Source organism: Aplysia californica, unplaced genomic scaffold (genome assembly GCF_000002075.1).
Source record: "Aplysia californica isolate F4 #8 unplaced genomic scaffold, AplCal3.0 scaffold00909, whole genome shotgun sequence".
Classification (NCBI taxonomy): Eukaryota; Metazoa; Mollusca; class Gastropoda; order Aplysiida; family Aplysiidae; genus Aplysia; species Aplysia californica.
Genome location: NW_004798179.1, coordinates 116,118 through 127,976, shown reverse-complemented (window position 1 = coordinate 127,976; position 11,859 = coordinate 116,118). Strand labels below are relative to the sequence as shown.

The window sequence follows — 11,859 nt, the reverse complement described above, 5'->3', positions numbered from 1 at the left end:
CACAGAAAGAGAGAGAGGGAGATAGAGAGAGACACACACACACACACACACACACACACACACACACACACACACACACACACACACACACACACACACACACCACACACTTACAGTTACATAAATCATTGGAAGGACATACCAAATTATGTTATTCTTGAACAAATGACAACAATGACTGGATAGCTGCATGGTATCATTGCTGGTGGTTTGAATGATGAATTTTTATACATGTTGGTTTTTGTTTGTTTTTCTAATACACTGTAAAATGTTCACCTAGTCTTGTAACAGCTGTCTTGACAATTTTCAAGATAAAGAAAGAAACACAGTATTAAGCTGGAGACCTGAGGAAGACTTTTACTTCCATGTTCTCTGACTTCACCATTTTCACTCTCAGTTTTTCAAACTTTTCTCACACACAGGAGACCCTTATGCAGTTGCGAGCGCCGTAAAACCCTATACTAAACTGAAAAAAACAGGAGACTTGGGTCCAATTACAAAGCAAGTAGAATTTTTATCAAGTATCCAGGTGTGTCTGGAGGGAAGTATCCCAGTCTTTCCCTCTCAGCTCAGGTTGTCCCTTACAGACAGGTTTAAAGCCCAATGCCAACATGCTCTAAATAGTGTCAATGGAGGTGTACAACACTTACATCAAAAATAAAAATACAATTACACTATTCTCTTCCATAACAGCTCTCAACACAAAACTTTAATAGTAATCAGACATTCTGTGGCTGGCAGCTCAATCAAAAACAACACTTCCAGCTATGCTTTCTATTAAAAAAACTATGTCCATCATTGAGTTTAGTTTTAGTTAGTTTTATAGCACATACTTGCAATACAAAGAGGTCATAAAAGTGCTGAAGAATGCAGGCATTACTATAATGTAACAAGAGAGTAACATACAGAGGAAAGAAGGAGGAGATATATAAGGATAAAGATGTTTAACTCTATCGGTACGCCCCCACATCGTATGGAAACAATAGTAAAACAAGGTGTATGGATAGGGTTAATAGGAAAGAAGGAGCCAACCACACCAAAGCGTCTGCCAAACACCATCCCTAAGATTGAAATAATTTGTAGTTCTAAAGTACATGTGCACAGGAAACAAACACATGTAAATTTCTGTTTAGTTCATGTTTGGAGATCAAGATAAGTTAATAACAAAAACAATAATAGTAACAATAATACAAAATAAAAATCATAATAATAATAACAGACCTAATCGGTTTATAATAACAACAACAAAAACAAAAACAACAATAATAATAATAATAACATTCTATGTATAGGCTTCTTTGTAGTTGTCTAAATCATTACCCCAGCAGACCCTAGAACAAGAAGACTCAGAGACAGTCTTGGCTTTCCAGGAACTAGAATCTATGCAGTGTAAGCAGCCAATTAAATGTTCAAACACTGTAACTAAAAACGAACAAAATCTTTCACGTCAATGTCTATAACTGGGCAGCCATTCTCACTTGGGTTAAGTGAGGAAAATGTAAGTAAATTTTAACACTATATTGAGGTCCCTGAGAGGGTTTTTGTTTTAGTAGAGGTTTTATGGCGCTCGCAACTGCATGAGGTCATATGAGCGCCAGAAGATTAGAGGTGTTATAAGAGAGTAACAAACATAATAAAGAAGGATTGGAGATAAGGAAAATAGATGTTTGATGGGAAAGAAGAAGCAAACCACACCAGAGCACCCGCCAACCACCCACTGACAGGGTTTGAACCAAACACATTTCATTAATGAGCCCAATAGCCTAACCACTAAATCATCGATGCAACATATATAAAAAAGATACAGTAAAGAAGACCATGTTTGTACGAAAGCATTCTTCAAAAATGAGTATTCTCATCACTGTTCCTAGAGGGAGTGTTGCCAGGACATGAGTATAATATTTGTCTGTCATCACTTTGGTGGCTGTGGAGTCTAAAGTAAATGAGTATGGCAAATCTAAAATTAAACTATGGCGAGCCACAAAAAGACTTGTGTGACCCATGTCTTATGGCCATGAGCAGCATTTTGGGGCTCAAAAATTTTTTAAAAATACTATCCTCCACTCTTCGAGTCCTGACAGTCGAACAAACCCCTTATTTTTCCTAACGCTTCGTAATAGAATATTCACTTTCCTGTATTTTGATATAGGACACATGTGAGTTTCTCCAGAAAAAAGAATAGAAAACATTGATAACAACAGTTGTAAATGGGAAAAAAAAGACCACCAAAATGGTTTGACTACACAACAGAGAGTGAGAGGCAAATGGTCTGGAACGGAAAGCATTCATAATTGATATTGAACCCAGTTCTTTTTTCTGTAAGAAGCAGGTTTAACTCATTTACATCCACAAACCCAACAACTTTGTACAAAAATCCAAACACAATATTTCAAAGAAAACAGATTAACCTCTCTCTTCTGTGAGTATAAGTTGATTTGAAGGTTAGATCCCAACACCAACTGTATCACACAAGCACTTGTCAATTAGTAACATTTTAGGTCACAGAAAAAGCGATTAAATCATATTTCTTTTATTCACAACCACCAGCATTTATTTTGCTTTAGAGTATCAAAAGATCTGGTGATATAATTTTGTTCAGTATATATTTCATGCAGCTGCACAACAGCTACATCTCACCTTTGCTTTAAAGAGATTCATTTAGGGTGAAAAATCGTAAAGCTGCCATAAAGATAATCTGAGAAAGTGTGACACCAATTTCCAGATGTTAAAAATAAAGCTAATACTATTGCATCTTGTAAGCTTAATGCTATCTTGTCCTTACTCAATTTTCGTAATTGTTGTAAATCCCTCTGAAAGCACTGAATTCCAGCCTTGAAAATGTGAGCAGGTGAAAATTGAAACTGAAATTCAATGGAATACAGGCATTCCTGTGACGATTTTATGCTCGAAGGGAAAATTTTCCAACAGACTTGTTAGCTGTGAATAAAAACTTTCAAAAGGTAGAAATCCGAATTAGTACAAGATAATCACAGTTCATGGCCTGTAGGGTTCTCTCCATTCCTACTTTGTTTTAACATCATTTTGAATGTCAATCATCAAAATATGGGCATTTGCTTGTAGTGACAACATATTATGTTCCATTTCTTTCAAATTATATAGCAACAACAATCAAGTAGTGAACAACAAGTACAACACCAAACAGCAAAACTAAGGGAAAGACTAGTAAGGACATCATAATACAGACACTCCTGGGATACAAACACTCACATTTCCAAGCATCGTTCCTGAAGGCAAATATTGAGCTCTACAAGACTGTTTATAATAGCCTACAGAGGCAAAATTCTGCACTATAGTATCCAAGTATAGAGAGCATAGTATAAATCTAAAAATTCTTGTTTAACTAGAAAAAAAAAAGAAACATTTTCAAATTCAGGTATGGCATTAATTTAAAATTATCTTTTAAAAAAGTATTTGAGAAAGTAGAAAAACATTCACATCGAAGATAACATAGCGACTCCAACTTCTACAAAAATTAAACTAATAAACAGATGAAGGAATGGAATATATCTATTACCCATAGAGTGCCTGCAAAGCAGACCTTGTGGAAGTTAAAACATAATAAACTCTTCCTCTCCAGGGTCAGAGAGTACATCAAAGGAACTGCTCCCGTCATCACTCTCCACAACATACAGGTGGACAGTACAAGGCGGTGAACTGTTGCAGCCCTCCCCCCGACACTGACACTGGGGAGCTTTACCATCAGAAGTAAAGTGGTTTTCAACCCAATCATGACTAGAAGTACAAAGTTCTCCTCCTGCTGCTTCCTGCGGTGTTACATCAACCTCCAGTGACTGATTTGGCCATTGCCGATTTGAAACCAGACTACTGAAGTCAAAGTTGATCAATTCAGCACTTGAGTTTGTCATCTGAGCTGAGGGTTTAACATTTGAGGGCTCTCTTCCTGAGTAAGCATCAAAGTCAGGATTTTCCCTTTGACAGTCTTCATATTCTGACCAGAGCATGGCGACCTCTGACTCCTCTGCAGCCATTGAAGCATCGATGATTTCGAAGCTCTCTGAAGAATAGGTTGACCGAATGGACACGGGAGAGAGAAGAAGGGGGTCCTCTTGGTCTCTGAGATGATGAGAACTGTTTTGTGTTTTATGGACTTCAAGCTTTGTTGCCAAATACTGTTGCTTCAGATCACTTGACTTTTTTCTGGGACTTCTGCCATATGGCACATTTTGGGGACTGTTAGAACGAGACAAAGCAGAGGCTACACTGGTTCTTGGAGGCTCGTCTAGTATCATCCACACAGCACTCGTGACTTGGGCTAAAGCGAAAGTGAAAAAACCCAACCACTTTGGGGAGACTTGAGCCTCCCCTGAGGCTGAATACGGCACAAGAGCTTGACTGTTAGAGCTGTCAACTGTTCCAGCTGCCAACAATCTATTGCTTTCATTTACACGTGACTGTCTATCTACAGAAGAGGCCAACAAGATTTCGTTTCCTGGAGAAAAAGTCCCACTTTGTGACTTGTCAGACTCTGCAGATGTCGCTCTTATAACCTTCCCGGGTCGTTTCTCTCCTAGTCTCATTCTCAACACCCCTTTCCTGTGATATCTGCACCCTGTATCGTACTCGTATGCTGCGTACAAAGCTTTATGATTATTCACTTTATCATATTTGCTACCCTCCTCATCAGAGGACAGTTTCAATACTTTACTGTTACAAGAATACCCCTTGAGACTCTCCTCTTGAGTGGATGAATTGTTTGAGTCAGATGGTTTAGGCTGAGTGGTAATGAACGAAGGTGGAAGGCAGGTGGTTGGCCATGTAGACATAGAATGGAGGTAAGTGCGAGTGGCGACTTGTCGAGTAGCAGCCGTGATTTGTTGTTCCTCTGGGTGCTCATCCAGGGTCAAGGGTCCTTTGGGCAGTTCCTGACTCTCTCTGGCCAGGTGTTGTTCCCTGAAGGAGGGTGTGTTTGTCTTGTTTCCCTCTGTCTCAGCATTGGATGTCTCTCTAGATTGTCCCATCACTTGAACAGCATCTAAAGAGAAAAAAAAACAAATTAGAAGGAGTAAGTTGGGGTTTTTTTAAAGATTTTTTTTAAATGTAGGGGCTATAAATCACCCATCGACACATTTTAGATCATATTAGGAGGTGGGCTCCTACCCTGCCAGTCAGGGCTAACCCGAGCTTTGAGAAATACATTTCAGAAAAAAGAAGGAGACTCTCGATAAAAATTATCTTCACACGAGAATGGAATTCAGGTATTCTGTAAATGATAGCAAAAAGCTTAAGTCCTAACCACTTCCATATCAGATGTCAGTAAGGAATGAGTGAGTAAAAAACAAACTGACCAATCAATCATCGTCCTTCCTTGCCCCAAGAAAAAGCAAGACCAAAGACAGAACCGAGAGACGGATAGGACAAGAGGCGAGCCTGACCGTCAGGCTTTCTTTCAACAACTAGAAACAGAGGGAGACAATCAACACAATCACATGTCACACTTAAAGAGTTGTTTGTTCATCTACATTACATAAAAAAAGTACACCAAGGTCAGAGCATCACAAAAAATAGTGTTTTGAAAAAGAAGACGAGAGACAGATCAAAGAGTCAAACCTGCTGTCGCCATCAGCTCTCCATAGCGGTCACCTATGCTAATTTAATGCCCATTGGTTCACGACACCTGTGTGTTTTTTCTGTATTTTGAACCTGTATATATAATACGTTGTTTTTTTTGTCATTCACCCATTTCTATGATATTGACACCATCTGATTAGTAGAAAATTGAGCGTATGATAGTGTCCAATAGAGTAATACATGTATAATTGTTATAACATGTAACTGTTACAGACAGATTATAATCAAGATAAATATAGCTAGATGTATGTCAAGGTCTGAGAGCAATGATGATTTTAGATAGGATGGTTGTGGTGAGTGAAGATGTGAAACGGTGTTAATGTAAATAATTATTGAGAAGACATTTTCACTTCTGCATAGTGGCCCCTGTCTGACATGGCCAAGATCAGATATAAACAATTTTTGTGACAAGTTGGCGGTCATTTACTACAATTTTTCTACCAACCCTTCATCAGATGTACATTTAATCAGTGCAATGGGGCTCTTATTAATAGATAACAGATAGCATTTGTTTAGCGCAAATCTCCACTCAACAGCAAGCTCTATGGGCCTTACAATCTATACTCGTATTACCCCAGCAGACCTGAGAGCATTCTGAAACAACCTCAACTTCCTTGGAAGCATACAGTGCAAGCAGCTATTTGTAGGCTATAAAACACTAACATGTTGACAAGATCTTTCGCTGTCTATGACTGGGTATCCATTCCCACCTGAGTGAAGTGAGGAAAATTTGTGTAAAATGCCTTTCCCAAGAACACAACGTCGGGTCCGCGGCTTGAACCCCCGAACCCGCAACCTCAAGATTACGAGTCCGGTAGCCTAACCACTAGGTTATGACAGCTATCAATATGGATGACAATAAAAAGGAAACATAAAAAACTAAGATTTGTAATTTTAAACCACCAATTGGATTTGTCAACTCTAGTAAGTGACCATAAGATTGCTCATTGTAAACAAGCGTACAAAACTAGAATTGAGAGCGAATTTCAGACAAATAATATGAGAAATATGTGGTCCTCTTTGAAAAAAATTACGGGTTATACTGCAGCGAGAGAGAGTGTGCAAGTAAAAAATGAAGGAGACTATGTAAATGAGCTAAACAACTTTTATTGTCGTTTCGACTGTTTTGATTTTGAGAATGAGCTACGTGAACTTAAACAGAGGCTAAGAGACGAGTTGAGCAAGGAGGAGTGTGTTGAGCTCAGTGAGCGGAGTGTTAAAAAGAAATTTCAAAGTGTAAACATAAAGCCTGTGGTCCAGACGGAGTGAAAGGGAGACTGTTAAGAACTTGTTGTGAGCAACTGGCCCCGATATTTACCTTCATTTTTAACCTGACCCTACACAAAAACTACATTCCTACAATATGGAAAACATCGGAGGTAATACCAATACCAAAAAAGCCTAAAATATATGAATTAAATGACTTAAGACCAGTCGCTCTTACATACATTGCTTTCAAGTGCCTTGAAAAATGGATCCTCTCTAATATTCTAGGCTGTGTTCATGGAAATCTAGATCCATTCCAGTTTGCATACAAACAAGAGAGGAACGTAGAAGATGCTGTACTTGTTTTTTGTGACTCTATACTGAAACACCTTGAAACATCTAAAACGTATACGAGGGTACTTTTTGTTGATTTTTACTCAGCATTTAATACAATTCAACCACATATTGTCATTGAAAAACTTCTGAGTCTGAGAGTTAGTCATCATATCGCAGCATTTTGACAGGTAGACCACAATATGTGAAACTAAACAACACAAAATCAGACACAATTCTTTGTAACACCGGCGGTCCTCAGGGGTGTGTTTTGTCACCAGTTTTGTATACTATATATACCAACAAGTATTGAAGTATATATAAAACAACACGCTTAATTAAGTTTGCAGATGACTCCGCTATTATTGGATTAATAAACCTTGATGAAAAAGAGTATTTCGAAGAAATATGTAGGTTTTTTAAATGGTGCAACTCAATTTTTCTAAAAGTGAACCTCTCAAAAACAAAGGAAATGATTTTTTATTTTAGAAGAGAAAAACCAACAATCCCACCACTCGTAATTGAACAAGAAACTATTGAAATCACGGATTCATACAAATATTTTGGCCTTACAATAGACAACAAATTTACATGGCAAAACCACGTAAACAATATCGTTAAAAAGGTAAATCAGAGGCTGTACTTTCTGAGGAAACTAAAGTCTTTCAATCTGAATCCATCCATCCTTCAGATTTTCTACACCACCACAATAGAAACTTTGATAAATTTTGGAATCACTTGCTATGGTAGCAATTTGGGAAGGCAGCACATTATAAAACTAAATAAGTTGATAAAAAAGGCATCAAGAACAATTGGTAGAGACCTAAGTAACTTTGAATATCTGCACAAGACAAACGTTCTAAAAAGGCGGAAATAATGCTTAGTGACCATAGCCACTCACTGACATCGGAATTTCAACTATCGACCCGCAGTAAACGATACATTTCCAAAAAAGCAAGAACAGACAGATATAGAAATTCATTCGTACCAACTGCAGTGAGGTTACTGAACACACAGTGCTACAAATGAAACAGAGAGAGAGAGAGAGAGAGAGAGAGAGAGAGAGAGAGAGAGAGAGAGAGACAGAGACAGAGACAGAGACAGAGACAGAGACAGAGACAGAGACAGAGAGAATGAATGTTTTACGGAGCGGGTTGTCCCAGCCCGTGAGACATGTATTTACTTGGCCTAATGTCCTGTCTTGTTGTGCGTTTGCGTGAGTGCACCTTTTAGTCTAACTTTTGTAACGTCTACTGCCATTGTTAACGACCAAGACAAATTTCTCCCTGCGAGATGAATAAAGATTGTCATTGTCATTGTCATTGTCATTGTCATAACTCAGGCCCTGTCCATAGTGGCCACCAGTCTGTAAGAATGGTCACTGTCATCTAAAGTGACCACAATGGACAGGTTCAACCGTAACAAAAAGGTAAAACTCTACTTTGTCTTTTGTTTAAAAAAGAAAAGACCTAAGCATTACTCAATCTAGGCATAATCTTTCATTCTATTTTTGTTTCACAATATTTTCCCCGTCTTATGAAGAAAAACTTACTTAACAACTTAAACATTTATGGGTTTTGGGGGTTGTTTTGTTGTTTTTTTTAACTTTCAGCCCAGACATGAGAACTTGCATAAAAAGATTTAAAACGCGAAACTATTACACAATCGTGGTGTAATCTTGTTTTTTTCTTCGCCAAGCAACAATTTTGGCCATCCAGTAAAGTAAAGAGAACCAACATCTGTGGTGTAGCCGCAAGACGCTCTCTTAACACTCAAAAGTTGTTAGTTTGATTCCCATGTGGTGATTTCTTTTTTACTGAGTAACTCTGTCAGTCTGCTGAGACACTGTACGATGTATCCCTCACAATCAAGGTTGGCCCTAAAAGGTTGTGTATAAGCAGCTCCCCCCCTCTCCTACATGATCTAACCAAAGTCAAATGAGGTGTAAATCATTAATTAATTAATTAATAATAATAATAATAATAATAATAATAATAATAATAATAATAATAATAATAATAATAATAATACTAAAATGTATATAGCACACATCCACGCTGTGCAGTATAGGCTACTCTAAAAGCTGTAGAACTATTGTTACACCAGAGGACCCTAAAAACTCAGAAACAATCTCGGGCTCCTGAAAAGCAAACAGTGTAAGCTGCAGGATATACACATTTAATTAATTAAGTACTAACAAACAAACAAAATATTTAAGACAGGATCTACAGTTACAATATAAAAGGACTGACCCCAAACACAATGTGTGTCATAACGTGGGGGAACCAGGCGCTCATCAATTTTTGGGCATGTAGAGTAACTGGTTTCATCTTAAAGATTGTTCAGTGGTCTTGCTATCGGTGAAAAAAAATACCCATCTATCTTGAATAGAAGTCAAGATGTTTGTTATTTAAGAAGGTCGAGTCATCTGGTTTCAAAGGTACAATTAGCGAGCAAATCGCCACCAAAGTTTTGTTATTTTCATAGCTTGATAGTCATGGAAACTGAAAACTGACATTTTTTGCGCCTTTAACAAGCAGTAAAAATCCATCCTGAAATGTGTTCTTAATTGGACAAGAATGTTATGCCAAAAATAAAAAATTCGATAAAAATTGTAAAATTGCCAGAAAAATTCCAGTTTCTTCGATTTCAGAATTTTGATGAGCGCCTGATTTCCCCACGCTGCCTCACATATGCTGTTATGTTCCCAGGTTTTTAACTAGAAAATAGAAGAGGTTCACCATTGAAGTCGACCACTGTCTGCTCGAGTTCTTGAGCTATGGTGGAGATGGCCGAGCCCAGCATCTTCTTGGTGTAGCCCAACCAGCTAGACATTGTTGATGCCTGTTGCCCTGGTTACTCAACTCAACGAAAGGTCAGATGTCGGGTTAGAGGTCACCCTGAATGGTCAGCAGTGCAGTCTGTGGACATGAATGATTGGAGAATAAATGAAGGGAAAATAGCTATTTGAATGAACAACAGGATAAATGATAGAAAAAAGGGAAGTGATTGAATGAACGATTGGATAAATGAATGAAAAAAGGGAAGTGATTGAAGGAACGATCGGATAAATGAATTAAAAAATAAGTGCTTGAATGAATGATTGGATAAATGAATGAAAAAAAAGTAGGTGAATGAATGATTTAGTAAATGAATGAAAAAATAAGTGATCGAAAAAATCAAAGAAAAAATTAAGTACATGTACGTAATTTGAATGAAAGAATATGAGCAAGAGTCAATACATTGATTGACAAACACAAGACAAAAATTTAAGAACTCAAATAAACATACACCTGTACGAACAGATCTACAAAAAACAAATAATAAACTGAATATATTTTCTTGAACAGGAAATGATTAGGGTACTGACAAAATGCTCTTCCTCGAACCCTCCCCCCAACCCCTTGTCTGTCTGTCTGTCTGTCAGTCTGTCTGTCTGTCTGTCTGTCTGTCTGTCTGTCTGTCTGTCTGTCTGTCTGTCTCTCTCTCTCTCTCTCTCTCTCTCTCTCTCTCTCTCTCTCTTTCTCTCTCTCCCTCTCGCCTTCTCTGAGCAAGAAGTGGAGATTAATGAACACATACTTTCGATAATCAGAAACAACAGAAGGAAAAAGAGAAGTAGGGCCTACAGCTGCCACCCTCCAACCGTCCACACTGAATATTTTCATATTATTTCTTTGAGAAAATTTAACCGTCAGACAGAATATTATGCGGAGGAAATCTTTTCTAAACACAGACAAAATCAAAGTTGGCCTTGGCATAGAATTTTAAAAGACCGAAAGGAAATTAAGTCAGTTAATGCTCATGAGTCTCTTAGTTTTAGTAAAATTTTACAGCGCTTGCAACACAATAAGGTCCTATAAATGCCAAAGATTTGAGGTATTACAAGAGAGTAACAAACATAAAAAAGGAGGAGGATAAAGATAAAGATAAAGATGATAGATGTTTAACAGGATAGAAGGAGCAAACCACAACAGTGCACCCATCAACCAACGACATGAACGACGCATTAAAGACTTTATACAATCGGTAATGGTAAACTCCCCCCCCCCCCCTCTCTGTCATTGTCATTCGGAATTTGCTTGACCTAGTAAACACAGGGCCTCCACGATCCTGTGCAATAGAGCGAACCCCACACCTAATATAATACACCTATATAATATAAATACAACGTACTACAAAGAAATACTGGATTAATTAAGCTTAGTTACGCACTTTGGAGCAAGCGCTTACAACCGAACTTCACCGTCAGTTTTGACAAATATAATATCATACTGACTTAACACAGCTTGATTCCCTGCAATGCAAAACACTTGGACACAGCAGGGTAAAACTAACAAAAAGCCAGGATAGGGGAACTATATTCACAATTGTTATCGCAACGTAGATTCATTTTCATCTGACTGGGAAAACCCAGTCTTGGCTCAAACAGTGATAAAGCGTTTGGAGATAAAAGGCTACGCTTATTTGTCGACATCGGCGAGTTAAGTCCCACTTTTTTATTTGCCAGCAGGAAGCTGGGCAACATGGACTGCTCTTCCCCATCTAATTAGGGTGAATAATAATTACTGATGATGACTACATGGACCAAGCTCAACGTCGAGGACATGACCACACTCGTTACAGGTTTTGTTTGTTTGTTTGTTTGCTTTGTTTGTTTGTGTGTTTGTTATCGTTTTTAACTCTTTGAAGATGTACCAGACATATATATAT

At 37.9% G+C, this 11,859-nt stretch overlaps 1 protein-coding gene across 3 annotated transcripts in view; it reads right to left on the bottom strand.

The window, feature by feature from the left end:
- Positions 1-1,644: 1,644 nt before the first annotated feature.
- Positions 1,645-11,859, bottom strand: part of LOC101857839 — a 28,207-nt gene continuing 17,992 nt past the window's right edge. For all 3 annotated transcript variants that reach the window (XM_005110550.3, XM_035972921.1, XM_005110552.3), the window contains exons 2-3: positions 9,891-10,070; positions 1,645-5,014 (exon numbers count right to left, since the gene is read on the bottom strand). In XM_005110550.3, the coding sequence (XP_005110607.1) occupies positions 3,570-5,014; positions 9,891-9,984 (1,539 nt within the window). In that variant the 5' untranslated portion in view covers positions 9,985-10,070 and the 3' untranslated portion in view covers positions 1,645-3,569. The remainder of the gene's footprint in view (positions 5,015-9,890; positions 10,071-11,859) is intronic.